The sequence below is a fragment of the Oncorhynchus mykiss genome, chromosome 13 (genome assembly GCF_057628025.1).
Source record: "Oncorhynchus mykiss isolate SJ-2025 chromosome 13, ASM5762802v1, whole genome shotgun sequence".
NCBI classification, from domain to species: Eukaryota; Metazoa; Chordata; class Actinopteri; order Salmoniformes; family Salmonidae; genus Oncorhynchus; species Oncorhynchus mykiss.
This window is the reverse complement of record NC_143034.1, coordinates 19,485,687-19,513,263: the sequence shown is the minus strand read 5'-3', so window position 1 is coordinate 19,513,263 and position 27,577 is coordinate 19,485,687. Positions and strand designations below refer to the sequence as shown.

At 47.2% G+C, this 27,577-nt stretch overlaps 1 protein-coding gene across 3 annotated transcripts; it reads right to left on the bottom strand.

The window, feature by feature from the left end:
* Window positions 1–8,721: 8,721 nt before the first annotated feature.
* LOC110485559 (platelet-derived growth factor subunit A) lies at window positions 8,722–21,008 on the bottom strand. 3 transcript variants are annotated; one of them, XR_016485726.1, is made up of 7 exons: window positions 19,476–21,008; window positions 18,985–19,081; window positions 14,487–14,597; window positions 13,549–13,736; window positions 11,704–11,792; window positions 10,035–10,161; window positions 8,722–9,425 (listed from the first exon to the last, which is right to left on the bottom strand). XR_016485726.1 is itself a non-coding variant. In XM_090195573.1 (6 exons), exons 1-6 carry the CDS (start codon window positions 19,539–19,541, stop codon window positions 9,415–9,417), a joined length of 600 nt encoding a protein of 199 aa, XP_090051699.1. In that variant the 5' UTR covers window positions 19,542–21,008; the 3' UTR covers window positions 8,722–9,414. The 3 variants fall into 3 exon arrangements, 1 of the variants encoding a protein (XP_090051699.1); XR_016485725.1 differs by lacking the exon at window positions 11,704–11,792 and having other exon boundaries at window positions 9,723–10,161; XM_090195573.1 differs by lacking the exon at window positions 11,704–11,792.
* Window positions 21,009–27,577: the final 6,569 nt, after the last annotated feature.

The following is a 27,577-nucleotide window of genomic DNA, read 5'->3' as shown; positions in this document are numbered from 1 at the left end:
GTGCTTCCAACTTTGTGGCAACAGTTTGCGGAAGGCACTTTCCTGTTTCAGCATGACAATGTCCACATGCACAAAGCGAGGTCCATACAGAAATGGTTTGTCGAGATCGGTGTGGAAGAACTTGACTGGCCTGCACAGAGCCCTGACCTCAACCCCATTGAACACCTTTGGGATGAATTGGAACGCCGACTGCAAGCCAGGCCTAATCACCCAACATCAGTACCTGACATCACTAATGCTCTTGTGGCTGAATGGAAGCAAGTCCCCAAAGCAATGTTCCAACATCTAGTGGAAAGCCTTCCCAGAAGAGTGGAGGCTGTTACAGCAGCAAAGGGGGACCGACTCCATATTAATGCCCATGATTTTGGAATGAGATGTTTAACGGGCAGATGTCCACATACCTTTGGTCTGTATATTATGATTTCCAATTGGTACAATATGTTACGAATTTGCAAGTGCTTAAGATCCCGGAATGCATCTTTAAGGTTAGGGTTAGGGTCAGGGTTAAGGGTTAAATGTTTGGTTAAGGTCAAGTTTAGATTTTGATTAGTGGTTTTGAAGGTCAGCAGTGTCCTTATAGAGTCTCCCTGCCTACGGCCCAGAGACAAAGCGAGACATTTCATAGGCTTCTTTTTTCTGGTTCATATACAGTCAATGAGCTAAGTAGACCAGACCCCGTTGCTATGACAACTGGTGCCTATGGGAGAGCCATCCCTTAAGTAGAATGGAACTGTGACCATTTCTTCCAATAGTAAACAGCCTTTATGGGATATAGTCAATTTATTCACCATGGCCCTCCAGGCAGGAAGAAGGAGAAGAAGAGACGCAAACACAGAAATTTAGTAAACAAAAGAGGATGAGGTGATTTGTTATGGTGGGTTAGGATGAAGCATATTACCAAAGATAAATAAATAATTAGATAAATGAAGATGTCTCACAATGTTTAACATTGAAAAAAATGGTCACAGTTCCGGTCTGCTTAAGGGATGGCTCTCCCATAGGCACCAACGCATTAGCAGCTGAGTCTGGTCTGCTTAGTTCATTGAATGTACATGAATCAGAAAAAAGGAGCAAGTGAGATATCTCGCTTCCTCTTCCATCTCTGATATTACTGCAGCATCCATTCACTTTCTGTTATATACTGCAGTATTGCAATGGTGTGTCTGGTGGTGGGAACATTGAGAGAGTGAGTGGGAATCACCCGGCAGTGGGAGGCAGATGTGTTTATCTGGTAATCAGACATAAAGAACCACAGTACGACACACAGGGTGTGGAGAAGACCTGTTTACTTTTAATCATGGTAGAGAGGAGAGGAGAGGAGAGGAGAGGAGAGGAGAGGAGAGGAGAGGAGAGGAGATTAGGAAATGAGAGGAGAGGAGAGGAGAGGAGAGGAGAGGAGAGGAGAGGAGAGGAGAGGAGAGGAGAGGAGAGGAGAGGAGAGGAGAGGAGAGGAGAGGAGAGGAGAGGAGAGGAGAGGAGCAAATCTGAGTGAGGAGAGAGAGGGGAGGAGACACTATGAAAACCTGTTGCTCTCATGTCATGGTATTGGGGGCATGGGGGGATGTCTCTCTCTCCTTCCCTCGCTCCCTCTCTCAACCCAAGTTGACATCCCAAACACTCAACCCTGACCTTTACCCTGACCCTAAGGGCTGAGTCACTGAGGTAGTGACAACAGCTTCTTCTGATTGGTTAAGACAGAACAGGGTGCTTGCTGTACATGATATTGTTTGCTCAATTCATGATGTTGTGGTGATGTGGTCATGTGGTCTTGATGTGTTGGTCTTGTGGTATTATGGCTTCTTTGGTCATGGTCTTGTCCCGTGGTCTTGATGTGATGGTCTTGTCCCGTGGTCTTGATGTGATGGTCTTGTCCCGTGGTCTTGATGTGATGGTCTTGTCCCGTGGTCTTGATGTGATGGTCTTGTCCCGTGGTCTTGATGTGATGGTCTTGTCCCGTGGTCTTGGTGTGATGGTCTTGTCCCGTGGTCTTGATGTGATGGTCTTGTCCCGTGGTCTTGATGTGATGGTCTTGTCCCGTGGTCTTGATGTGATGGTCTTGTCCCGTGGTCTTGATGTCATGGTCTTGTCCCGTGATCTTGATGTGATGGTCTTGTCCCGTGGTCTTGATGTGATGGTCTTGTCCCGTGGTCTTGATGTGATGGTCTTGTCCCGTGGTCTTGATGTGATGGTCTTGTCCCGTGGTCTTGATGTGATGGTCTTGTCCCGTGGTCTTGATGTGATGGTCTTGTCCCGTGGTCTTGATGTGATGGTCTTGTCCCGTGGTCTTGATGTGATGGTCTTGTCCCGTGGTCTTGGTGTGATGGTCTTGTCCCGTGGTCTTGATGTGATGGTCTTGTCCCGTGGTCTTGATGTGATGGTCTTGTCCCGTGGTCTTGATGTGATGGTCTTGTCCCGTGGTCTTGATGTCATGGTCTTGTCCCGTGATCTTGATGTGATGGTCTTGTCCCGTGGTCTTGATGTGATGGTCTTGTCCCGTGGTCTTGATGTGATGGTCTTGTCCCGTGGTCTTGATGTGATGGTCTTGTCCCGTGGTCTTGATGTGATGGTCTTGTCCCGTGGTCTTGATGTCATGGTCTTGTCCCGTGGTCTTGATGTGATGGTCTTGTCCCGTGGTCTTGATGTGATGGTCTTGTCCCGTGGTCTTGATGTGATGGTCTTGTCCCGTGGTCTTGATGTGATGGTCTTGTCCCGTGGTCTTGATGTGATGGTCTTGTCCCATGGTCTTGATGTGATGGTCTTGTCCCGTGGTCTTGGTGTGATGGTCTTGTCCCGTGGTCTTGATGTGATGGTCTTGTCCCGTGGTCTTGGTGTGATGGTCTTGTCCCGTGGTCTTGATGTGATGGTCTTGTCCCGTGGTCTTGATGTGATGGTCTTGTCCCGTGGTCTTGATGTGATGGTCTTGTCCCGTGGTCTTGATGTGATGGTCTTGTCCCGTGGTCTTGATGTGATGGTCTTGTCCCGTGGTCTTGATGTGATGGTCTTGTCCCGTGGTCTTGGTGTGATGGTCTTGTCCCGTGGTCTTGATGTGATGGTCTTGTCCCGTGGTCTTGATGTGATGGTCTTGTCCCGTGGTCTTGCAGATTGAAAAGCTAAGTGGGTTTTTTGTAATATAAATGGAAGCAGTGATTCCAGAATTCCAGAACATTCCAATTTCCTGGATGTGAATCAACACCTAAAGCATTTTGTAATGAAGCCGTTATGACTTGTTTGGAATCCATTATTTATTATATAAAAATTGTATCTATTTTGGACTCGTTTATTAATGCTTAGATGTAACGATATAACCATTTCTATCGTCGTCTGGTCCTGGGCTCGTAAAAACATCCTTCTATTAGTTGGACATATTTGGTCCGTTATGGAGGCTGTTGATGCACAAAGATAAAACATACAACCAATGATGCATATAAACCCTGAAGTACTGATGCAATGTATTGGCCAATGAGAGGCTGAACATACTGGCACGCCCCAGTAGGAGCAGTCCTCCATAGGAATGAATGGAGTTCTACTGTATGTCAATTCAATGTTTCAAGGACAAAATGAAATGTATTTCAGTATTATTTCGTTGTAGTGGGGACAGCAACATTAGAACTTTCAAAAAAGTATATTTTAAGGAATAATGTTTTATACAGTGCCTTGGGGGGGGGGGGGGGGGGGGGGGGATTTGTGAATCAAATGATACAACCCCCCAAAAATACTAAGGTACTGGGTTCAATTCTTGTAGGGATCACCTACACATACTTAAAAAGCACTGTATAAATAAAGGAAAACACACATGAAGTGTCTTCATAGGGCGTTGGGGCACCACGAGTCAGAACAGATTCATACAACTTGGCATAGATTCTACCAGTGTCTGGAACTCTATTGGAGGAATGGGACACAATTCTTCCACAAGAAATTCCATGATTTGGTATTTTGTTGATGTTGGTGGAAAACGCTGCCTCAGGCACTACTTCAGAATCCCCAATAAGTGTTTAATTGGATGCATTTTCATGCTCATCAAACCATTCAGTGACCACTCATGCCCTGTGGATGGGCTCATTGTCCTCCTATGGGGCATAGGTATGGTAGCCAAAATAATGCCCAAAATAATGGCCTGCCCAGCATTTTTAAACCTGACTCTGAGCATGATGGGATGTTAATTGCTTCATTAACTCAGGATCCACACCTGTGTGGAAGCACCTGCTTTCAATATGCTTTGCATAACTAATTTCCTCAAGTGTTTCCATTATTTAGGCAGTTACCTGTAGATGTTCTGTGTTACACCTTCGTTTCAGGTCATCACTGAAATAGAGCTGGGATTCAGGCTACAGTGTTCAGGATTACATGGGACAATCAAATCAAATCGGTAGCGTACACAGACTTGTTACAGCAGTTGACTAAGCAATCCAGCTTAGTCACTGATGAAACCCGACAGTAAAGCCAGAACAGTAGCTACTCGGCTTATAATATGAGGTTGACTTTTTCTCCTAACCGTTGATCTGGGGTCAGATCTGTCCTCAGCCACTAATGGTTGCAGTTAGGATTGGGGCTAAAGGTAATCTGATCCTAGATCAGTTGTCTGGTGACAGAGACTTATAGCAGGTCATACATGGCCTGTAGAACACTGACCCTTTCAGATTTCAGCTGGAGACCCAGGGGAGAGTTAATCTGGCTTTGTCGAGCTACGGCTTTAGCTGGGGTTTCCCCGCTCTCCCTCTTTTTCTCTCCATCCCTCTCTCCTCTTTCTCATTTCACCCCCTTCCTCTCACCTTTCAAACCCTCTTACACACAATCTTAAACCCCATCTGTCTCGCTTTCTTTCTTTCCTTCGTTCTTTCTTTCTTTCTTTCTTTCTCTCTCTCTACTTTCCCTCCCTCCCTCTCCACCTCTTTCCCTCGCTCTCTGTCTCTCTTCCTTATCTCTCCCTCTCTCTCTCGCTCCGCCCTCTGCGCTGACCAGCTGGTAAGTGTCTTCACTGACATTTCAACCTCTCCCTGACCCGGTATGTAATACCTACGTGTTTCAAGCAGACCACCATAGTCCCTGTGCCCAATAACGCCAAGGCAACTTGTCTCAAGGACCATCGCCCTGTAGCACTCACGTCTGTAGCTATGAAATGCATTGAAAGGCTGGTCATGCTCACATCAACACCATCATCCCAGACACTCTGGACCCACTCCAATTTGCATACCGCCCCAACATATCCACAGATGACGCAATCTCTATTGCACTCCACACTGCCCTTTCTCACTTGAACAAAAGAAACACCTATTTGAGAATGCTGTTCATTGACTACAGCTCAGCATTCAACGCCACAGTTCCCTCTAAGCTCGTCACCTAGCTAAGGACCCTGGGACTAAACACCTCCCTCTGAAACTGGATACTGGACTTCCTGACGGGTCTCCCCCAGGTGGTAAGGGTAGGCAACAACACATCCGCCATGCTGACCATCAACACTGGGGCCCCTCAGGGGTGCGTGCTTAGTCCCCTCCTGTACTCCCTGTTCACCCACGACCACGTGGCCAAACACAACTCCAACACCATCATTAAGTTTGCGGACGACACAACAGTGGGAGGCCTGATCACCGACAACAATGAGACAACCTTTAGGGAGGAGTTCAGAGACCTGGCTGTGTGGTACCAGGACAGCAACCTCTCCCTCAATGTCAGCAAGACAAAGGAGCTGATGATACAGCCTATAAGGAGGAGGTCAGAGACCTGGCAGTGTGATACCAGGACAACAACCTCTCACTCAATGTGAGTAAGACAGAGGAGCTGATGAGACTACCTATAGGGAGGAGGTCAGAGACCTGACAGTGTGATACTAGGACAACAACCTCTCCCTCAATGTGAGCAAGACAGAGGAGCTGATGAGACTACCTATAGGGAGGAGGTCAGAGACCTGACAGTGTGGTACCAGGACAACCTCTCCCTCAATGTCAGCAAGACAGAGGAGCTGATGGTGGACTATAGGATACAGAGATCTGAGCATGCCCCCATCCACATCAAATGGCCTGTTGTGGATCAGGTCGAGAGCTTCAAGTTCCTCAGTGTCCACATCACTAAGGACTTAACATGGTCCACACACACCGATAAAGTCGTGAAGAGGGCACAACAATGCCTCTTCCCCCTCAGGAGGCTGAAAAGATTTGCCAAATCCTCAAAACGTTCTACAGCTGCACCATTGAGAGCACCTTGACTGGCTGCATCACCGCTTGATATGGCAACTTCTTGGCATCCGACCGCAAGGCACTACAGAGGGTACATCACTGGGGCCGAGCTCCCTGTCATTCAGGACCTCTATACCAGGCGGTGTCAGAGGAAGGCCTTAAAAATGGGCAAAGACTCCAGCCACCGAAGTTATAGACTGTTCCCTCTCCTACCGCACGAAAAGCCATACCGATGCACCAAGTCTGGAACCAACAGGACCCTGAACAGCCTGAACAGCTTCTACCCCCAAGCTATAAGACTGCTAAATAGTTACTGTAGTTAAATATATATATTTACAAGTTTTTTAACCTTTATTTAACTAGGCAAGTCAGTTAAGAACAAATTCTTATTTACAATGACGGCCTACCCTAACCCATATATATCTCAATTACCTCGTAGCCCTGCAGATGGACTCGGTACCCGTACCCTGTTAGCAAAGTTATCGTTCCTCATTGTGTCATGTTGTTCTATTTCTAATATTCCTCTTTAGTTCTCTCTGCATTGTTGAGATGTGGCATTTCATTGTTAGTCTACACCTGTTGTTTACAAAGCATGTGACAAATACAATTAGATTTTATTTGAATGGAAGGAAGGAGAGAGGGACATTTTAAGGTTTGATTTGATCTCACTCTCTTCCTATACCTCTCCTACTCCATTGCTCTGTCTCTCTCTCTCTCTCTCTCTCTCTCTCATTTTCTATCCCTCTTTCGCCTTCTTTCTGTCCCTCTTTCTCATGGTAAAAGCTGGACAACCATAGCATGTGTACAGTATGTTAAAATCTCATTTGTAGCATAATGTAGAATGAAAGCATAAGGGCTTTTCTCCTTACACACCATACACACACCAGACACACACACACCAGACACAGTGTCCCCTTTGTCCTGCAGTACTGTATAACTCACTCAATTAGGAAGTGTATGTATTGCAGCGAGCAGTGAGCGGGCACTCCAGTCCAAAAGCCTGGTGTGTCTGTGTGTGTGTGTGTGTGTGTGTGTGTGTGTGTGTGTGTGTGTGCGTGCGTGCGTGCGTGCGTGCGTGCGTGGGTGTGTGTGTGTGTGTGTGTGTGTGTGGGTGGGTCCAAAAGCCCAGTCAGTCTGTTTCGAATATTGGCAAACGTCTTCAGTAAGCGTTTATATCAACCGATCCAAGAGAAATACCCTGGCAACATTTGGTTATGTAACCCAACCTCAAACTAATATGAAGTCTGTCTGTGTTTGTGTCGCCTCCTTTTAAAACCACACCACAACCCGACAAACATTAGTTTTGTTCATTGTTTGTTATGAATATAGTCCACTGTGACACTCACTAAATGGTAGCATTTTTATGCTATGTCATGATTATCTTTTGACGTTAGGAAATGTGAAGGGGAGTTTGACTGGGAGTGAGTACCGTGTTACTGCCACCATAGACTGTAACGTCATAATGACACAGAGACAGAGCGAGAGAAAGGCTTCTGGCTCCGAGGGTTGCATTTTGGGCTGTAGTTTGGGTTTGGAAAAGGATTATGGGGGAGCAGTTTATGGTTTGGCAGAGAGGGTGAATATAATTTTGAGAAACCACAAAGGCACACAATCCCTCCTCAATTTCACTGGTTTATTCACTAAGTAAAAGTCTTGCTAAACCAATGGAGCCGGGTCTGTCCGTCCATGGCGTCTTATAACACTGGTGGATTGTGGGAACTAAAGAGATGCCATATTACCACTTCAACTAAGGTGTCACTGATTAAGATGTAAAAACTGCATGTCATACATGAGTGTATACACTGTATTATCAAAGTTATTTCCTTTCTGTGAGAACTTTGAAGTGATTTATATGTTGAAACTAAGTCAGCATCTGGGATTCTTTGAAAAGTTACAGAATAATAACAGCATTGACTTTTTACTATTTTCCTAAACACAGTATCTCATCCCTTACTGAGAGAGTACAATAATAAGACTATCTTAGTAAAACCGTTACCTGGGCCTGTGTTGACAAAGTGTCTCAGAAAAGATTGCTGATCTAGGATCAGTGTAGCCTGTTAGATCATAATGAATAAGATTACAATGGACAGGTGGAACCTGATCCTAGATCAGCACTTTTCCTCTGAGACGCTTTAGAATACAGGCCCTGCTCTATAACCTGAGAGTTGCTTTGGCATTAGCAGTGTGTTGGTCTTGATATCTACTTCCTTCCTCTCTGTATTGAAGGTATGTATGAGTGAGAGCAGAGATATACTCAGTTACTAGTTCACAGGGGTTTCATGTTCAAAGTGTCTGAGTAGGGGTCATAAGAGGTGACCCCTTAAGTTGTACTAAGTTCTCTCTCTCTCTCTCTCTCTCTCTCTCTCTCTCTCTCTCTCTCTCTCTCTCTCTCTCTCTCTCTCTCTCTCTCTCTCTCTCTCTCTCTCTCTCTCTCTCTCTCTCTCTCTCTCTCTCTCTCTCTCTCTCTCTCTCTCTCTCTCTCTCTCTCTCTCTCTCTCTCTCTCTCTCTCTCTCTCTCTCAAGACATTATAACTAAAGACATTATAACAAATTGACATTATAAATATTTATTAGTAACTTGTAACTTCCTTTATGTGAATAACATACCAGAAACTAATCAAGAAGTCAGTCAGCAATAGAAAACCAGGGTTACAAAAATAAGAGGATATACATCATGTAGGTGACTTCCTTCCGTTCCAGAAGGAGAGTACATCTTGGAATCTTGTAATATACAAAACATAATCCCAGTCACTGTCCTCGGAATCCGATGGAAAAATCCAGAAGCATCTTGGGAGGATTACAAACCGCGTGTCATCCAAAATCATGGGAGTAGTCTTGTAGTCAGAAGTCCTTTATATAAAGACTGCAACTCCCATAGTCCTCCAGTATCCAATCATCTACCTCTCTTCTTCTCCCAGTTGGCGTAGTCATGTTATTTGACACTTGTCAATCATCAAATTGAAGCCACACCCACTCCTAATACCGAAGTCCTTATTTCCATCTTCCAGAAACATCATTCCCGATTCTGGCAATATTTTGACGTTATCAAAATGATTGATTTTTGAAGGTTCGTCTTGTGGGAAGATATAGAATATAACATAAATAGAATATGTTCTCTGTCCTCTGTCCCCACTTCTCTTGTTGCCATCACACACAACGTGGCTGAAGTTCATATCTCAGTCTGAGAAACATGTTCTCTTCCCTCTTCCTCTCTTTCACTCTTCTCTCTTTCATCCATCTGTCTTCACCTTACGCCTGATGGGAGGAGAGAAATAGGTACCAAACGTTAGCTTAGCCAATCAGACAATTCAAGTCATCCCCCCAATGTCAAATGTTCACCACTTAAAACAATGAATCTTTAGCACCCCCATCTTTCACCACCAAATACAACCTCCATACCCAATGTAATCAGCCAAGGCACCAGTCACCAATTAAAACCACTTCCTAATTTCACCCCCTCTTCCTGTTCGATTGATACTGGTCTCTGATTGGCGATTCCCATGATTGCCGTTTAAACCCAGATCATTGATTGGCCGTAGTGCTAATGCCTACCGTAATGACACTAATAAACACTCATGTTTTTCCACATGCCCGAGAAAGGTATGAGAAATTCTTTGAGGTTTTTGAGCTTTTTACGTTTCCTCCCTTTACCCTTGGTCCTACTGGGTCCTGTGAATGAAGGGGGAGGAGGGGGAAGAGGGGGGTCTATAAAGAAAAAAGGGGAATGAAAAAAGGAGTGGAATACCCTGAGGGAGAACCATTTCAATTCCTCAACTGTTATCAGTTTATATCAGTGTAGAGAGACACTCTCAGACAGGAGCTGACACACACACTGTCAGCAGTAGAGTAGAGTAAGATATTTACCATTGTCTGTGTCGTAGAGTTCCTTGATGTGTCGTTTGGAGGTGCATATACACTCAAGGTGCTCCTCCAGCCGCACCAGCACCTCCTTCAGTTTAGGACGCCTCCTCACATACTCCACCTTAGCCACCTGGAGAGGGAGGGAGGGAGGGAGGGAGGGAGGGAGGGAGGGAGGGAGGGAGGGAGGGAGGGAGGGAGGGAGGGATCAGAATGAGTACTGTAGAATCCCCTCTTTTCGAGGTAATGGAAGGATACAAAAACCTGACACACACCCTCATACACTAACACACACACACACACACACACACACATTCGTACACTAACACACACACACCCTCGTACACTAACACACACACACACACACACACACACACACACACACACACACACACACACTCGTACACTAACACAGACACACACCCTCGTACACTAACACACACACACACACCCTCGTACACTAACACACACACACGTAATCAAGCACACACACATTAGTGTTCGCTCAAAAAGTGAGCCACGCCTGCTAGAGCTTCAGGACTGATTGTACAAGCCTCTCTTCTCTTTCAAGTCTGAACATACACAAAGACAACACACACACACACACACACACACACGCACACACGCACACTCAGAAAGGTGCTGCCTTGTTACAACATGAACCAGAGGAGCACAGCAGAGACAGTAACACTGTTATTGATACAGAGGTTCAGGTGAGGTAAGGCATCTCAATAGTGTGGACTGGAGACGCTCCCTGTCCATGTTCTAATTAAGGCTGTTTCTCCTTGTGTCATTTCCTTCATCTGATTCTGCACTGATAGGAAACAACTGGACAGATGCCATGCTACTTACTTTCCCTGTGCTTACAGGGCAGTGTACAGATGTAGGATCTGAATTTGATCACTCTTTTGTGGTTGAGAATTTAAAAAGGCTTCTAACGTTTGTAATTTCCACTTTACAATGTCAGGCTTGATTTTTCCTTACAAAAAATGTATCAACCCCTACACATAATAATTCACATTTCCTGTTGCTGACTGGTTATTTTCCTGCTGTAGCAAACTGGCTCAAATTAAGATCCTACATCTGTATGTGAAAGGAAGGAGACATGGAGAAGAACCCATGTTAGGCTCTACTGAGATGCAGCCTGAGGGAGTTTCTAAGTCTCCTACCTGTCAAATGAAATACAGGGAATGAGACACGAGTCAACTCAAAGGTGTACAACACGAGGTGTGGTAGGGTTCTCAGTAAACCACCAGGTCTAATTAATATGATCATGTCCTTCGAGCTGTTATTTCCCCAGAAAGGCATCATAAAGTCAGACATAACAATGGAACCTTTGTCTCTCTCCCACCAGTGGAAACTGGAATGGAGGGAAACAGACAGTGGACACAGAGAAACCATGTGAGATTAATGCACAGAGCCAAGACCAGTATGGGCCATTGAAAAACAACTGTCTGCTGTTCTGGTACTGGTGAATGGTTTCTGGAAGAGCAGAGATGGGCAAGCTAGCATGCACGTGCACACACACGTTCACACACCCTCGAAGGCTTCTCCTGGACACCACACAGCGTGTGAAAGTGTGTGCGCGTGCGTGTGCGTGTGCGTGTGTGTGTGTGTGTGTGTGTGTGTGTGTGTGTGTGTGTGCATACGTGTGTACGTGCGTGTGTGCACTCACACGTGTATGTGTGTGTGTTTCTTCTCCATAGTTCTGTCTCTGTAGTTGAGTCTCAGGATATACGGGATACTTATCTTTTGATTTCCTCTCTGTCAAAGACAAAGAAAGAAAGAAAGAATGAAGAAAAGGAAAAAGAATGAAAGAGAGAGAGACCCTTTCATCTGATATTGAGTATCAAAAGGGGATCAAATCTGCGCTCTCTCTTCTCTCCTCATCTGTTCATTCCTCTCATCCCTCTGCTCTCTCTATCCCTCCCTTCTCTCCTCATCTGTCCATTCCTCTCATCCCTCTGCTCTCTCTATCCCTCCCTTCTCTCCTCATCTGTCCATTCCTCTCATCCCTCTGCTCTCTCTCTCCCTCCCTTCTCTCCTCATCTGTCCATTCCTCTCATCCCTCTGCTCTCTCTATCCCTCCCTTCTCTCCTCATCTGTCCATTCCTCTCATCCCTTTGCTCTCTCTATCCCTCCCATCTCTCCTCACCACCCGCTTACTTCATTCTACTCTCGTGCCTCATCTGTCCATTCCTCTTATCCCTCTGCTCTCTCTATCCGACCATGCCTCACCCCTTCAAAAACACTGCTTCTCTCTTTCTCACTCTCTTTCTGTACATTTAAGCACAGTTAGATTTCCTCCAATAGTTACGACTCTTATTTGCAGGGATATCTCCATGACCTTTGACCCTCTATTTCTGCATATGATCTCTATCTGAGGTCTACAACAGATAGCACTGCCTCAGCCAGCTCAGTTCAGATCAGATTGCATTCATTAGGAACTTAACATAATAGCATTTACCTAAACAAGGAGGGACGACCTCAGCACCCAGAAATAACAACTTCTTCCTCTGTGTGAACTGTCTGAGGAACAGCTAAGCCAAACAGACACACACACAAACACACAAGGAATAGCTAAGCCAGACAGACAGCATCTTTAGTCTTTTAATAGACAGAGGACTGAGGAGCCATTCACTCAGAGGGAAACAGGGAGTGGGGAAAACAAAATAACCCCCGTAGTGAATACACTGAAGCACTGAGATCATGAACACACCCACTATCCTCCTCGGCTCAGACGATGGTAAACTGGCTGGAAATCCTTAGTGCATGAACACACACACACCGTCTCACTCCTTTTTCTCTCTCTCCATCCTCTCTCTCTCTCTCTCTCTCTCTCTCTCTCTCTCACACACACACACACACTGAGCAGAGCTTCCAGTTGGCAGTGTGTGTGGGTTTAAGATGGCAGGGTTTACTAGCTGTTATGTGCCAGGCCTGGCAGAGATCAAATACAAATGATTATGTTCCTGCGGTCGCGAGGGAGTCTCCTGGCCTGGCACACACACACATACACACACACACACACACACACACACACACATATACACATATACACATATACACATATACAGTATCAGACAAAAGTTTGGAAACACCTACTCATTGAAATGTTTTTCTTTATTTTTATTATCTTCCAGGTGAAGCTGGTTGAGAAAATGCCAAGAGTGAGCAAAGCTGTCATCAAGGCAAAGGGTGGCTACTTCGAAGAATCTCAATTATAAAATACATTTTGATTTGTTTAACACTTTTTCGGTTACTACATGATTCCATATGTGTTACTTCATAGTTTAGATGTCTTGACTATTATTCTACAATGACTGGTACTGTACACATACACACGTATGCAGGCATGAATACACACACACACACACACACACACACACACACACACACACACACATAAGTGGAGCTGGACTACTAGAAAGGGGTTGAATGGTTGAGCTGCTGCAAGTGTGTGTGTGTGTGCCTGTATGTGTGTGCGTGTGCGTTCAGAGAAAGTGTGGCTCTCTCCTACCTTGACAGTGCGGTGGTGCTTGCGGGAGGGCAGGCAGTGCATGTTGCTGGTGTTGCAGCATCCGGTACATCTCTTCACCTCTACACAGGGGGGCCAGATGATGAAGTTAGCGGAGGTGGGATCCACCTGGCTCCGAGGGATCTCGTAGATCACCGTACGAGTCTTACACACCGCGGGTAACGCCTCCTCTGGGGTAACAGGGGAGGGGGAGAGGTTAAAGGTGAAACATGACAGCATAGAGAGAATGTAGTGTTGGTGTATACTTACACACAAACACAGAGACACACATACACAGACACACACACACACACACACACACACACACACACAGAGAGAGATACACACACAGAGACACACATACACAGAGACACACACACACACACACAGACACACACACACACACAGAGATACACACATACAGACACACACACACACAGAAAGACATACACACACAGAGAGACACACAGAGACACACAGAGACACACACACACACAAACACACACACATACACACATACAGAGAGACATACACACACAGAGACACACAGAGAAACATGGAGAGACATACACACACAGAGACACACACACACACAGAGACACACAGAGAGACATACACACACAGAGACACACACAGACACACAGAGACACACAGAGAGACATACACACACAGAGACACACACAGACACACACACACGTAGACGTAGACATACAGTAGATGGGATATAGACGGAAAGAGGCAAATACTCAGACACACGTTCTCTCTCTCTCTATTTCTCTCTCTCTCTCTCTCTTTCTCTCTCTCACACACACACACACAAATTCCACAGGTATGCATGAACACAACTACAAAGAAATACACACAAACACACACACACACACACACACACACACACACACACACACACACACACACACACACACACACAAACACACACTTACCGATGCTCCTCTTGTGCCTGGAGTGTGTCTGAGAGCTCTTCAGCTGTGAGTAGCTGTGGGGGAAGGCCTTGTTGTGGTACCTCTGTTTGTTCTCCCCGATCACCTCATTCTCTGTTGACCACAACGTCAGTGTCATGTTATCCCTACACTAGCTGGGCCATTCAGAAGCAGAGCAACACTGAACGGAGAGAGAAGCTTGACCCCAGAATAGTTCAAAATAACTGTGTCCCCTCTGTAAATGAACAATCCCTTATCGTCACCATGACAACCATAAGCCTTCTGCTATCCAATCTAACAGCTTTGGTTGTTAGTCGGGTGTGTGTAAAGAACCTTTCATTTGCTACCCAAATACTGACCCCACAGAGAGTGTAGACTGTAGAGGGTGTGTGTATGATTGTGTGTGTCTGTGTGTGTGTGTGTGTGTGTGTGTTCCTTGCAAGTGTGTGTGCGTGACTGCACTTACGTGCAGGAACTTAAGTGCTTGCTGTATGTCTTGACCAACACAAAGCCTCCTAGCTCCTTCCTCCTGACACACAGGAATTTCACCATGAATTATACATACCAACACAGCAGCCATTTAGCCCTCATTGTGTGTTTGTTAGTGTGTGTGTGTGTTAGTGTGTGTGAGTGTGAGTGTGTGTGTGTGTGTGTGTGTGTCATTCAGCCTTACACTGCTGCTCCACAAATAATGGACAGCATGACAGCAGCATAAAGCCCACAGCCACTTGACCCCCACCCCCCCAGCCCCGAGGAGACAGCTGAGTAGCAGACAGACCTATTTGCATCTCAATAATGCCAGAATGAATGGTGGGGTGTAGTCAAGACCAAATGAAAAATGATGAAAAAATGATAAGGACTTCAGAATGTAGGATGGAGAGACTCACTAAGTTGCCTAACAATGAATGGCTTTAACCGTTTCCTAAGGTATGTTTCAAGCCCTTGTCCAAACCATCCCCCTTATTCGACCAGACTCCAGTTATGTTCACTTTTCCTAAAGTTCATTTCACGTGGAATAAAAAGGTGTAAAACAGATCAAACGTTTTGACACAAGCAGCCGTCACCAGCCCCGTGGTGACTGTCCTCCCTAGTGCCCCATGGTGACTGTCCTCCCTAGTGCCCCGTGGTGACTGTCCTCCCTAGTGCCCCGTGGTGACTGTCCTCCCTAGTGCCCCGTGGTGACTGTCCTCCCTAGTGCCCCATGGTGACTGTCCTCCCTAGTGCCCCGTGGTGACTGTCCTCCCTAGTGCCCCGTGGTGACTGTCCTCCCTAGTGCCCCGTGGTGACTGTCCTCCCTAGTGCCCCGTGGTGACTGTCCTCCCTAGTGCCCCGTAGTGACTGTCCTCCCTAGTGCCCCGTGGTGACTGTCCTCCCTAGTGCCCCGTGGTGACTGTCCTCCCTAGTGCCCCGTGGTGACTGTCCTCCCTAGTGCCCCGTGGTGACTGTCCTCCCTAGTGCCCCGTGGTGACTGTCCTCCCTAGTGCCCCGTGGTGACTGTCCTCCCTAGTGCCCCGTGGTGACTGTCCTCCCTAGTGCCCCGTGGTGACTGTCCTCCCTAGTGCCCCGTGGTGACTGTCCTCCCTAGTGCCCCGTGGTGACTGTCCTCCCTAGTGCCCCGTGGTGACTGTCCTCCCTAGTGCCCCGTGGTGACTGTCCTCCCTAGTGCCCCGTGGTGACTGTCCTCCCTAGTGCCCCGTGGTGACTGTCCTCCCTAGTGCCCCGTGGTGACTGTCCTCCCTAGTGCCCCGTGGTGACTGTCCTCCCTAGTGCCCCGTGGTGACTGTCCTCCCTAGTGCCCCGTGGTGACTGTCCTCCCTAGTGCCCCGTGGTGACTGTCCTCCCTAGTGCCCCGTGGCGACTGTCCTCCCTAGTGCCCCGTGGCGACTGTCCTCCCTAGTGCCCCGTGGTGACTGTCCTCCCTAGTGCCCCGTGGTGACTGTCCTCCCTAGTGCCCCGTGGTGACTGTCCTCCCTAGTGCCCCGTGGTGACTGTCCTCCCTAGTGCCCCGTGGTGACTGTCCTCCCTAGTGCCCCGTGGTGACTGTCCTCCCTAGTGCCCCGTGGTGACTGTCCTCCCTAGTGCCCCGTGGTGACTGTCCTCCCTAGTGCCCCGTGGTGACTGTAATCCCTAGTGCCCCGTGGTGACTGTCCTCCCTAGTGCCCCGTGGTGACTGTCCTCCTTAGTGCCCCATGGTGACTGTCCTCCTTAGTGCCCCGTGGTGACTGTCCTCCCTAGTGCCCCGTGGTGACTGTCCTCCCTAGTGCCCCGTGGTGACTGTCCTCCCTAGTGCCCCATGGTGACTGTCCTCCCTAGTGCCCCATGGTGACTGTCCTCCCTAGTGCCCCATGGTGACTGTCCTCCCTAGTGCCCCGTGGTGACTGTCCTCCCTAGTGCCCCATGGTGACTGTCCTCCCTAGTGCCCCGTGGTGACTGTCCTCCCTAGTGCCCCATGGTGACTGTCCTCCCTAGTGCCCCGTGGTGACTGTCCTCCCTAGTGCCCTGTGGTGACTGTCCTCCCTAGTGCCCCGTGGTGACTGTAATCCCTAGTGCCCCGTGGTGACTGTCCTCCCTAGTGCCCCGTGGTGACTGTAATCCCTAGTGCCCTGTGGTGACTGTCCTCCCTAGTGCCCCGTGGTGACTGTCCTCCCTAGTGCCCCGTGGTGACTGTCCTCCCTAGTGCCCCGTGGTGACTGTCCTCCCTAGTGCCCCGTGGTGACTGTCCTCCCTAGTGCCCCGTGGCGACTGTCCTCCCTAGTGCCCCGTGGCGACTGTCCTCCCTAGTGCCCCGTGGCGACTGTCCTCCCTAGTGCCCCGTGGTGACTGTCCTCCCTAGTGCCCCGTGGTGACTGTCCTCCCTAGTGCCCCGTGGTGACTGTCCTCCCTAGTGCCCCGTGGTGACTGTCCTCCCTAGTGCCCCGTGGTGACTGTCCTCCCTAGTGCCCCGTGGTGACTGTCCTCCCTAGTGCCCCGTGGTGACTGTCCTCCCTAGTGCCCCGTGGTGACTGTAATCCCTAGTGCCCCGTGGTGACTGTCCTCCCTAGTGCCCCGTGGTGACTGTCCTCCTTAGTGCCCCATGGTGACTGTCCTCCTTAGTGCCCCGTGGTGACTGTCCTCCCTAGTGCCCCGTGGTGACTGTCCTCCCTAGTGCCCCGTGGTGACTGTCCTCCCTAGTGCCCCATGGTGACTGTCCTCCCTAGTGCCCCATGGTGACTGTCCTCCCTAGTGCCCCATGGTGACTGTCCTCCCTAGTGCCCCGTGGTGACTGTCCTCCCTAGTGCCCCATGGTGACTGTCCTCCCTAGTGCCCCGTGGTGACTGTCCTCCCTAGTGCCCCATGGTGACTGTCCTCCCTAGTGCCCCGTGGTGACTGTCCTCCCTAGTGCCCCGTGGTGACTGTCCTCCCTAGTGCCCCGTGGTGACTGTAATCCCTAGTGCCCCGTGGTGACTGTCCTCCCTAGTGCCCCGTGGTGACTGTAATCCCTAGTGCCCTGTGGTGACTGTCCTCCCTAGTGCCCCGTGGTGACTGTCCTCCCTAGTGCCCCGTGGTGACTGTCCTCCCTAGTTCCCCGTGGTGACTGTCCTCCCTAGTGCCCCGTGGTGACTGTCCTCCCTAGTGCCCCGTGGTGACTGTCCTCCCTAGTGCCCCGTGGTGACTGTCCTCCCTAGTGCCCCGTGGTGACTGTCCTCCCTAGTGCCCCGTGGTGACTGTCCTCCCTAGTGCCCCGTGGTGACTGTCCTCCCTAGTGCCCCATGGTGACTGTCCTCCCTAGTGCCCCATGGTGACTGTCCTCCCTAGTGCCCCATGGTGACTGTCCTCCCTAGTGCCCCGTGGTGACTGTCCTCCCTAGTGCCCCATGGTGACTGTCCTCCCTAGTGCCCCATGGTGACTGTCCTCCCTAGTGCCGCGAGCAGCGGGACAGAGACAACTCCCACTATCACCGAGCAGAAGCTGGTGAGACGTCTTTTGACGTCTCATGGCCGGGGCAACATCCAATGGAGATTCACCGACTCTCTCCCGCTAAGCTGCAGGAAGTAACTCGTCTAATTCAACATCTCTTATGTAGCAGACAAACCTGTCCAAGTTGCCCACAGGCTAACAGCCTATCACAAACCAGACACAGCCGTAGCACCTCTTCTCATCTCTGTCCTCCTACCTTCAAAGGGTACACTTAGAAACAAAGGTTCTGGATATAAACCAAAAAGTGTTCTATGCTTGCTTCATATATGGCACCCCTTAAGGTTATCTAGAACAAATGTTGGGTCAGTGAATAAGAACCCATGGGGTTCTGATCAACCAACCCAATAAGAGGGTTCTATATAGAACATTTAGGGGTGCCATATATGAAGCAAGCAATATAACCCGTTTTGGTTCTATCCAGAACCTTGTAGGCTACTTCTGGCATGTTGTGTTGAGCTCAATTCAGTGTCTTTACTGAAGCCTAGCCCTAGGCTGTGTAATAAAGCCATTGAATGAAGACGGATATAAGAGGCTTTAGGCCTACCTTCCAAGTCTAGCTCCAGGAGCCGCTGGAGGTCGCTGATGCTGCGGATCTCACTGCGGGACAGCCGCTCCAACAGCTCCGGGGGGAGTGGGTCCTCCTAGAACAAAAGGAAAACATTGAAATGAAAATAACAGCACTTTATTACCTACACAGACGTTATCGTACCGTAATGGATAGCGCGGCTATAGAAGTGGTATGAGTGTGACTATGTAGCGCTGAAGAAGTGTTTTAAGCACAAATATGTGCACAATTAAGGGTGTGGTATAATGCACACTTAGTTTGCGCTTGTTGCTGAGAAGCCATAGATTCCCTCTATTGTCATGTCATTTTTGGACGGAGTTACAGCAACGCTACTTTTGTGCATAATTATGCATAAGTGGAGCATGAGCGAACAAACATTGCACCTGCCAACGAAGTAAGCGTTGCACTAAAAACCGCACAATTTGAACAGATTTGGCCCCTACATAGCGTACAAACCAAAAGTCCATTACCTCAGCGGCGGTGCGTAACAGGCACAATAAGCAGGCGAGGAGGAAGCTCAGAAAAGCGGCTCTCATCTCCCTTCAGGTCCTTTGGGCTCCAGAACGAGAGAAAGTTCCAGTAGTTCCACCAACACCGTTCCAGAACCAGGAGCTGAGGCGTCGCTCCCAAACCACGGGAATCCAGTACCATCCCTCGGGTGGAACCGCTACCTCCACGAGTCTACAGCCGGTAGTCCGAATTATTTGGCTATTATAGGCAACATGGCGAGGCTAACAGTGGGACTTTATTGGGTGTTCATTTAGGTTTACATTTAAGACTGACGTTTATTGAAGTCAGTTGGGTTTCCTACTCCGCTTTTGGACACAGAAGCAACACAGGAGCAGGAGATGGGTCGCAGTTACGGCACCTGAGACAAGAGCTATCTATGCGTATAAGAACTTCCAGGTGTGAGAAATGTAATCATTTTGTCGATCAGGCTATAATCCACGCGAAGTGAAGACGTCTCGTAGTGGAACATTTAAGTGTTTTAATCCTTTATGCATGTCGACACAATTCTCTGAGAATATAATATTTCACTATCCATACATTTATGGGAGACTTCCAAAAATATCAACTTTATGTCCTGTTTATATCAGCAAGTGGAGAATAGGTCAAAAATAATGTCAAGCCGTCCGCATGTCCCGGTTGTTCTTATCAAACGGTTTTTGTAGCCTATTGGATCCCTTCAAAGCGGGTCCGCTGAAGACTGTGATCTCCGTAGTGAATGAAGTCGGAACGCTTTGAGTCATATGATATAGCTACTGCGTTGCTGGGGGCTGGCGGGGCGCGGTCACGTTGCCACCCCGCTCCGCTCTCCGGGTGTGTGCTCTGTAACTACAGATGGATAGATCGGCTATAAAGGAGACCATTGGCTTTTGACTGTGGGCGCGCTCACATCAGTCCATTCAACGCACCAGACTTCTTTCATGCATCATTGGTCAAATGCAGGTGCGTTTCAGATCAATGCAATTATAGTGATGATGATAGTGGTGATGATGATGATGGTGATGATGGCGATGATGGTACCCCCAAGCCAAAAGACTCCTGAACAGCTAGTCAAATGGCTACCCAGACTATGTGCATTCCCCTTGCTGCTCCTCTCTGTTATTATCTATATGCACAGGCACTTTAATAACTCTACCCACATGTATATATGACCTCGACACCGGTGACCCCGCACATTGACTCTGTACCGGTACCCTCTGTATGTAGCCCAGATATTATAATTTACTGCTGCTGTTTAATTATTTGTTATTCTTATCTCTTACTTTTTTAGGCATTTTCTTAAAACTGCATTGTTGGTTAAGGGCTTGTATGTAAGCATTTCACTGTAAGGTATTTGGTGCATGTGACAAACAACATTTGATTTGATTTTGATGGTGATGCTGGTGATGATGATAATGATGCTGGTGATGATGATAATGATGCTGGTGATGATGATGGCGATGATGATGAAGGTGATGAGGATGTTGATGATCTCTATAAACATCACACCCTGTAACTGGCCCTACATGCCCTGTTGTTTTACCACTCAATGGCAGGTTACTAGTTAACACAGTAACATTCGATCCCTTTTAAAGCACCAGTCATTACATTTTAAGGGACTGAGCTCATTTATAACAAAGTACAAACCCATGGTTGAGTAGTTTAGGGTGTTTATAACCTATGAAGTCACTGGGGGCTTTCCACCTCTCTCTCTTCCCTCTCTTACACCCTTCCTTCAGTTCCCTCCTTCTCCAGCCCCCTCACACCTCCACCACCTCCAACCCTCCCTCCTTCTCCAGTCCCCTCACACCTCCACCACCTCCAACCCTCCCTCCTTCTCCAGCCCCCTCACACCTCCAACCCTCCCACCTTCTCCAGCCCCCTCACACCTCCACCACCTCCAACCCTCCCTCCTTCTCCAGCCCCCTCACACCTCCACCACCTCCAACCCTCCCTCCTTCTCCAGCCCCCTCACACCTCCTCCATCCCTCCCTCCTTCTCCAGCCCCCTCACACCTCCACCACCTCCAACCCTTCCTCCTATCTGTTCACACCTCGAGTCCCTCACCCCCCCCCCCTCCATTCCTTCCTCCACCCCTCTCCCTCCCTTCCAGGTCAGCCACAGATGGCTGAGTGTGTCTGTTTTTAATTGCTGTTTAATTAACTTCATTAATAAGTGGCCAGACCGCAGACACAACTGACCTCCATGATAAAGGAGTGAGAGAGCGAAAGGGGTGGAGGGATCAGAGGTAGGGGGGGACACGGTGTGCTGGAGCTAAGAACAACACTTGATACAAAACAGACATGTTCACACGGACCTACACACACATTGACTGTGTGCCTTGTGACCAGACACGGTGTCACGGCTGAGATAGTTAGGGACTTTGTGCCCACTGGACCCAGTCTCTCTCAACACTAGAGTAGCCACCATTCTAGCTACAAATGCAAACATTGACAGTCTATAGTAGTGGTGATGAGAAGGAGGGAGAGGTGAACGTGGAGGAAAATGAGGTGAAGGAGATGGGGAGAGGAGGAAGAAGAATGAAGGGGCGAAAGGGGCCAAGGAGGAGGGAAGGAGGAAGAGAAACAAGGTTTGTTGCCAATTAAGACCTATTTAGCCAGACAGAGACTCAGTGACTCTGTCTCTCCCTCCATCAACCCTGAAGGGCTTTGCTTTGGGCTGCTCTGGTCTGGTGTACTTGACTCCTGCAAGGCGCCAGTCTCACATGCAAGTGCACATGTGTACACACACACACTCACTTACAGCACAGGGGTCCAAATTAGGGAAACAACTGGGTTAGAACCGAACCGATCCAGAACATTCCACTGTGACATCCTTGGACCCGGTGAGAGTGATGCCAAAGGGCAATGATCTGGACCCTTAACCTCTCTGTATCCCTCTCTCTCTCTCTTCTCTTTCCCTTCCTCTGTGGGATAGAAGTGGCACATGCCTCCTGCTATGGTAGGGGCAGTAGCATGCATGTTGTCATGCCGACAGAGAGGCTAGAGGTTTCCCTAAAGTCTAGACCCAGACAACAGGATAGACACAGTAAAATAGAGAAAGGAGAGAGAAACAGAGACAAATTGAGATATGGAGAGACACAGAGAGGGAATGTGCATGAGAGAGAAGAGAGAGGGAGAAATTGGTCTGGATTCAATCCGTATCGCAGAAGTATCGTGGAAGATCTGCGTTATAGCTCCACTTAAATTGAAAGGCAATGTTCCAGTGTCCGCGGAGACTGTATTCACGGTAAACACTGCATATGTCTGCTCAATTGTAAATTACTTTAAAAAATGTACGCAGATTTACCATGAGACTTTCACGATACGGATTGATTTCAGTCGCTAGTTAAATTTGATCTGTGGAGGGATGAGAGTTTTACAAGCAGGGTGTGGATGAAAGTACCTAAAAGTACCTAATACCTAATTCTATTCCAAACCCTATGCATAGTGCATAATGAAAAAAACCTTTTCTATGTGTCAGACCTGGGATTGATTTCTATTTGAAATCTTTTCATATACTTTTAACATTTGCTCTACAGATATAGGGTCTTAATTTGAGCCAGTTTGCTACCGCATGAAAATAATTCTGCAGCAGCAGGAAATGTTTTTTTGTTAGGGCACTAAAGTGGAAATTACAAACTTTAGAAGCATTTTTAAACCTTGAATACACTACAAGTTTTGCATTTCCTGCTGTGCAGGAAAATTCTCAGCAACAAAAGAGTGATCAAATTAAGATCCTACATCTGTAGTTTGCCTGGAGTGCTGGATGGGCGACGTTTGCATTTTTGTGACTATTCTATTGGTTCCGTAGTGACAGTCAAGCTCAATCAATCCCAGATAAAGTATTTTAAATTATTTTAGATAGTATTTTAATCCAGGTCTTATTTTAGTTTCCCCTCTATAAGAACCCATACCAAAAAAGTGAGTCAGAATGGATTTCACGATTTCAACCATTAAACCCGGGGTAATCCCATGGTTGGCCACCTCCCAAAAACTATTGTGTTACGCATGAATGTTTGGGAAGCGGCCAACCGAATACTTATCCTGGATAAACATCTTGAATATGCTAGTGTTTGGTTTACCTGTATAGTTAATGCAATGCCTCCATCTGTTTAAGCATAGGCTTGAGAGAGGTTTGGTGGATTCTCTTTGAATTTGGGAAACAGAGTCCCTCTGCTGCTACCAAAAAGTCACACACATGCATGTGTGCTCCTGCACCATACGCTTTACCCACATCTAAAGCAGCATCCTGAGCAATAGGTCAGAACAAGATTATTGTGTCTTTCCTGTGGAGATGAGATTTCAAGCATTGCCTGTTTGAGTATCACATAAGCATCAAAACAGAAGAATGCACTAAAAGACTGAATGTCATATTCCTTATCAGTCCTGCTAAGACTAAACATTTCCGATGTAAGTTAAACAGTAGAGCCACGACTGTTGCTATATTATCTCATCATCACATCTGAGGAGAGTCTACTTCTCGTGTGTACGTGTTTCCTCTTCTTCTATAATCGGCTCTTTGTTTTCAGATGGTTAAGACAAAGATCCAATGTGCATCCCAAATGGAACCCCATTCCCTGCTATAGTGCACTGCTTTTGACTAGAGCTCTATGGGGCCTGGTCAAAAGTAGTGCACTGTATTGGGAGCAGGGTGCCATGTGGGACATGACTAGAACACTCTACTTTATTTCTCTATGTGTAAACCTCCTCTGGCCACATCTAAGGGTCTATGTACCAGCATGTCACTGAACCTGTTCCTGGGTGCTTCTGGATTCACAGATTATTCACAGATCTTTCTCTCTTTCTCAATCAACTGTTCCTCTCTGCCTTCGTCTCAATCTGTCTCTCTTGCCCTGTCTCTGTCTCGCTGTCTCTGTCAGCGGCTGTCTCTGTCTCGCTGTCTTTTTCTCACACCCTCACAATGCCTCTCAAATCAACCAGCTGACATCCCTCTTTGAATCCCTATTCCTCTCCCCCTATTTCGATACTCACTAGTCACTCCCTTTTCCATTACTGACTTGTAGTCAGGTTGACGACTGACATTACTGTACACAGCTGGGGCTGAGGTTGAGTTTATGTAAAACACAAACACACACACACACACACACACACACACACACACACACACACACACACACACACACACACACACACACACACACACACACACACTTCTCGTATGATGCAGTTGCTTACAGCTGGCAGCTGTTTTGGAATCTGATTACAAAGTGTGAGAAACGTTGGAACATTTGGATTAAACAGTCATGTCGTCCTTTACATTGTTGGCTCCGATGAGAGCTGCTGTCTCTGTTTTTCCACAGCCTTTCTTTTAGTCTAACTGAGAGGCTATGAGAGAGATCATTCTGTTTTGAATTGATTAATCGGTGTGTGTAAGTAAACCCCACCAACACACACACACACACACACACAAATGCCTGCTTGCACTGACACACACACACATCGACAAATCTATTGTCACCTAATTTGGCGATAATACAATGCTTCCTCCTTCAAGCCTCTGTATCTGGGCAGCAACTAGTGACAATGATGTCACCTCTCTACCAGTGTGTCCGGACCTTGACACAGGCTGTGTGCCAGATTGCACTCTATTCCCTATATAGTACACTACGTTTGATAGGGCTCTGATCAAAAGTACTGCACTATATAGGGAATAGGGTGCTATTTGAAACACAGATACAAAAGACCGTAGTCTGATACACACACACACACGCACAGGCACACACACAGGGAACAATACCTCCCACTTCCCCCCATTAACCAGACCCCCAAAATAAACTCCCTCTATACACTAGACCATTGTTACTGGTGCCAACATTAGCACATCAGATCAGACACTTAAAGCCTTTACTTCACAACTCAAGACCAGAGGAAATCCCTTCTTTTGGAAGAGGAGAGAGGGAGATTTCTGTCCTTCTTTCCCAGAGTGATACAAGTGGTTGTGAGTGGTTTGCTAATTGTCCTCTCTTAATCTTGTTAATGCAGCAGAAGGAGAGAGCAGGAGAGAGAGAGAAAGAGTGTGTGTGTGTGTTCAAGACAACAGGGTTACAAACAGAGGAGCTGGCTTTCACAGATTGTCATGAGAATACAATGACCTTTCAACCAACTTTGCCCACTGTTTACCATACTGCTCCAACACTCCTGTAGTGGAGTTACACAGCTGCTACTGTCCAATGGAAAGGTGAGGGATACCTATGGAACATGTGATGATTGGTCCATAAAGGAGAGGGGACTGTCTGTCATAACCACACACAGACAGACACAGACACAGACACACACACACACACACACACACACACACACACACTCTTAATGTAGGATCAAACAAGGCACTCAGGGTAGCGAACTCTGTCTTGGCAGATGTTTAAGGATGTGATTGTGTACATGCTTGTGTGTGTGTGTTATGTGTCTGTGTTAATGATACAGTTATTATTGCTGTAGACAGGCCAACTGTCTAGCAGGTGATGGTGGAAAACAGGGAACCAGAAACAGTCATGTGTTGGGACTTGAAACCTGGCAGCATCATATATTTCCAATGCCGCATTTATGCATAGTATCTCTTCTGAGAACTCATTAACAGTTATGAATAAAGACACACACACACACACACACACACACACACACACAACTGAGACTATACAGACTGTACAAGTCTCAGCGAGACAGAAAGTGAACTTGAATGAGAGTGGATGATAATGATGAAAGAAGAGAGAAGCATTAGATGCCAATAGAGTTCTCCTTCACTATGATGCTATATTGAATCTGTCCATCTGCCTGGCACAGCTTGACCATCAAGTGGGTTTGTTTGGCATGATGTTACTTTATCAAGAAAAGGATAAATCAAGTGTGTTTAGTGGAAGTGCACACTTAGACGGTACAGTATGAGTGAAGTCAATTCATTTAAAATAACTTTATTTATACATTTAGGGCAATTACAAAATTATGTTGGCATGTGTTTTTCTATAACTTGGACACGTGGGAGTTAGTTAGTCCTTTATGTGCAATATTAAAACATCTTATGTCACTAACCTATGATTAAAGGTTTACCTTGAGATGTTGACTATAATTGATGAACCGCAGATAGGTAGTGTGTGTGGAATTAGTCATACAGAGGAGGCTGGTGGTATGAGCTTTAGGAGGATGGGCTCATTGTAATGGTTGGAATGGAATTAATGGAATGGAGTCAAACGTTGTGTTTGATGTGTTTGGTACCATTCCAGTTGATTTTATTCCAGCCACTACAATGAGCCCGTCCTCCTATAGTTCCTCCCACCAGCCTCCTCTAAGTCAGAGCACTCATACACTAAGATAAAACTCAAGACAAGTGTGTTATGGCCTTGACATTGGCAAAGTCAAGCTTATCTCGAGTCGAACACAAACAGCCACCTACCCAAATTGCACACACTGTATATAGACATTTATTTTATTTTATTGTGTTGACTGTACAGTTGTTTATTCTATGTAACTCTGTGTGGTTGTTTGTGTAACTCTGTTTTGCTTTATCTTGGCCAGGTCGCAGTTGTAAAGGAGAACTTGTTCTCAACTATCTTACCTGGTTAAATAAAGGTGAAATAAAAAGAAAATAAAAAGGATTCAATTGGTACTGCATTAGTTAGGTATGCTTTGAACTGATCTCACACCTGTTGATAAGAATGCAGGGGGTTGGGTCAGCAGGTAGCTTTGAACTGATCTCACACCTGTTGATAAGAATGCAGGGGGTTGGGTCAGCAGGTAGCTTTGAACTGATCTCACACCTGTTGATAAGAATGCAGGGGGTTGGGTCAGCAGGTAGCTTTGAACTGATCTCACACCTGTTGATAAGAATGCAGGGGGTTGGGTCAGCAGGTAGCTTTGAACTGATCTCACACCTGTTGATAAGAATGCAGGGGGTTGGGTCAGCAGGTAGCTTTGAACTGATCTCACACCTGTTGATAAGAATGCAGGGGCTTGAGTCAGCAAGTAGCTTTGAACTGATCTCACACCTGTTGATAAGAATGCAGGGGCTTGAGTCAGCAAGTAGCTTTGAACTGATCTCACACCTGTTGATAAGAATGCAGGGGCTTGAG